The sequence below is a fragment of the Halyomorpha halys genome, unplaced genomic scaffold, assembly GCF_000696795.3.
Source record: "Halyomorpha halys isolate HHAL.00 unplaced genomic scaffold, Hhal_1.1 Scaffold38.1, whole genome shotgun sequence".
Lineage (NCBI taxonomy): Eukaryota > Metazoa > Arthropoda > Insecta > Hemiptera > Pentatomidae > Halyomorpha > Halyomorpha halys.
In genome coordinates, this window is record NW_027110526.1 from 1,017,663 (window position 1) to 1,021,067 (window position 3,405).

Below are 3,405 nucleotides of genomic sequence, written 5' to 3' on the forward strand. Positions count from 1 at the left end.
ATCCGTTGAGCAATGTGTAGAGTTAGTGGTACAAAGACATACTCGAGCATAGTGCAATAATATAGGAAAACATGATGAGATAATAAGGAAATTCAAAAACTGAGAAAAGAAATTTACAAGAACTCACATCATATTTAAGCGTTGAACAGTTAAGATCTCAGCAAAAATAAGACAATAATAAATAGTTGTGAAGATGATTTTCAGATAAACATTTATCCAGATAGATTTACCAAAATAAATCTTCAATCAGAAGATGATAGTAGTGATAGTAACGAAGATATTATCCAACCAACAAGTAAACAAATACATTTTATAGACAGTGATATGTATATATTTTTTTTTGTTAATATATTTTCTTCAATTTCCTTACTTGCTTTTAAAGTTATACTATATAATATCACGATTACTGGGTTTACTTTTGAGAAGGGTTAAAATAATATTTATTAAAAATAATTGTTCCGGTAACCTACGGCAACGGAAAGGTTGAATCAGAAAGGCTGCCATGTAGGACCAGTAGCGCCCATGTGGCCAGCATCAAAAGCTTGCCTCCTCCAGCGCTCTTGGTGGCAAGAGAAGTAACCCAGACTAGTGTGAGATAGCCATATTGTCTCAACCAGAGAAGCGTCCATCCTTTATTTTTGTTCACTGATCATTAATATATTCATGAGTGAGTAGATTCTCTTGAGTGGTTCCCAGCAGCAGAGAGAGGAGAGGCTTGGAGATGCAGGGGGAGGAAAGAAGAAAGAAGTAAGTCCACATAGCAATAGTTAACTTCCGCATCATCATCAACCGCCCCAATGTTAGATATACAATTTCCATAGCCCAGTCATACAAAATTCTACTAACAATCTAATCATAATGTTTTCTTTCGGCCACCCACTACACCATTTGTAACATAAACCAATAGAATTTTATTTTTCATTTAATCATGTTCATTTTAAATTATACAGTCCACTCCAACTCAACCAGCCAACCAAAGTGAAGTGAGTCTTACAATACGGTTGAAGGCATACTTCATACAATAATAATATTCAAATTTTTAAAAAATACATTATTGTCTTAGTACAGAAACAACTTAAAGGATATGTATTTATTTTTTTGGATGTATTTCCAAGGCAGTAAAACTTAATGACAAGGAGGATAACTATGAAGCATTCTTCAGAGGCTCTCAAGTATAGAAAGTAACCCTAATTTATGATAGTGTTTAAAATTTTATGGATTGTTTAGAATACATTCAGTGAAAATTTAAGAAAAAAATATATGTATATATATTTCAGTTAAGTTTCTATAAAAGCAGAGTCTCATTAATATATTCTGATGTACATATTTTCTAGCTTTGTAACAGCATTATTGATTCTAATATGGTTGCAGAGCGAAACAGAAGACTTGGAAAAGATAAGCGAAAAAGTAATGGATAGGCTGCGACAGGAACAAGGATCTGGCTCAGGCAGCTACCACGTTTACTTGAACGACGGTCGCCTCCAGAAGGTTCAGTACACGACGGCACCGCTCAAGAGCGGACAACAGAACGCCCCGTCCAGCAGTACAAGCAGTCGCAGAGCGAGGTGAACCCGATCATCGCCCAGTTTGGGAGGTTTCAACAGGAGTTACAGGAAAAGCAGATCCAACAACTGCAGCAGAGGCAGCAACAGCTGGAACAACAACAACAAGTGCTGAAGCAGCAGCAGGAGGAGCTGAGGTCGGCCAGCTACCTAGCCAGCATCCGCTACACCAACGTCGACCCCATCACCTCCCCGATCTACTCCTACAAGTCCTCTCCAGTCACTAGGATCCTCAGATACGCTCCTGCATATTAATTTTTATTCAATTATGTCTGTATAAAAATAAATTGTTAGATAATTTAATTTTTTTCTTTAAATATTATGTTAGCATGACGTGAGAACGTTTCATTAAAATTAAGGTGTTCATTCGTAAAATTTGGTCTTATAAGTTGTTACCCAGGATGTTATATGTATATATTTTTTTACTACTATCCTAAATAATTTATTTACAATATTATATTTTCTGTTTGATGAAGTGTAGTATCAGACTTCATACCAACTCCTTGACAGCCCAAACAATTTATAAATGTATATAAGGAGGATTAAAAGAAAAAGCAGAATTTATCTTCTCTTACCATTTTCCTTTTTTCTTTATTCATGTTCAAGCCTATTATCACTTAACCTGTTTACACAATGATTTAGATACACGACATTGATTTTACAAAACTTTGGAAGATTTCTTTCACTGAAATAATTGTCTCTGAATAATAAGCAACTAAAAGACGTAGATAAATAGAAAAATAAATAAAACACTAAAATCTATGAGAGTCAACGACATATCAAAATTATTGTAAAATTTATTAATAAATTAACGACAAAGAAAATATTTGTCATGAATAATAACTACATTTTTGTAGTAATTTGAAGAGAAAAAGAACAATTATTTTTTAATCTTATATTAGTTGCGACTAATGACTCGAAAATTGTTATAATTCACGACTAAATTGTTATTCATATAAATATACATCTTGTACAATAGGTCACGAATGAATAAACATAGGAGGTGAGGGGTAATTACATTAATACACATGATCAGAGGTCTCACTAAATAAACTAATCTCATAGCAGAGTAGATTTGAAGGTAAATCCTTTTACGAGGGGAATCGAGTTCATTTTATTGTTTGTAATAATTGTTGTCATCAAATGTATATCTTTATAATTTCTATACAAATTTTTGAAGTAGCATGATGAATCTTTACTTATATTGGTCATTCAATTTTTTTTTACTCTTTGAAGCCCATGAGACCTAACTGAACTGATTCTCAATGTTAAAATAATATTATGGAATCCTGCTGTTGAAGCAGTAAGTCACCTTACCTGGAGTGGAGTCATTGCATCAATATTAAATTAACCTAAATCTATGCAAGATTAGCGATGTTGTATCGTACATAGAAGATCAGCATTAAAACCAGATAAAACTGTCCTCACCTACAATACAATATTTAGGCCATCTCTGTTCTACAGCTGTAATAGTATAAGGGCCAGGAAGAAAAAAAAGGCAGATATCTCACCCCAATTTTTTATTACTTCAATGAAAACTATGTATAATTGCTAGTCAAAATTGATGAGTCTGCCAAGTATAGGTAGGGGAATTAAAAAATGGCGGCTGTTTCAAAACCTTAAAAAAACATTGATTTTTCATTCGAAGCTCTATTTCTTAAAAACTACCAACAACACTAGAAAATTTAATCTCTTAAATTTATTATATTACATTATTTAAAGAAGAGTAAATTTGCTATAATATTAGCCCTAAAAGAGCTATTTACGTCCTATAGCTCTCGATATATAGCTTTTAAAAATCTACCGAAAGATTAGTAGTTAGTTAATTTATTTTGAGAAATCT

At 32.8% G+C, this 3,405-nt stretch overlaps 1 protein-coding gene across 1 annotated transcript in view; it reads left to right on the forward strand.

The window, feature by feature from the left end:
- LOC112211342 (uncharacterized) overlaps positions 1-1,865 on the forward strand; it is a 7,839-nt gene extending 5,974 nt beyond the window's left edge. The window contains exon 3 of the mRNA XM_024362828.2: positions 1,372-1,865. Coding sequence (XP_024218596.1) covers positions 1,372-1,569 — 198 coding nt within the window. The 3' untranslated portion in view covers positions 1,570-1,865. The remainder of the gene's footprint in view (positions 1-1,371) is intronic.
- Positions 1,866-3,405: the final 1,540 nt, after the last annotated feature.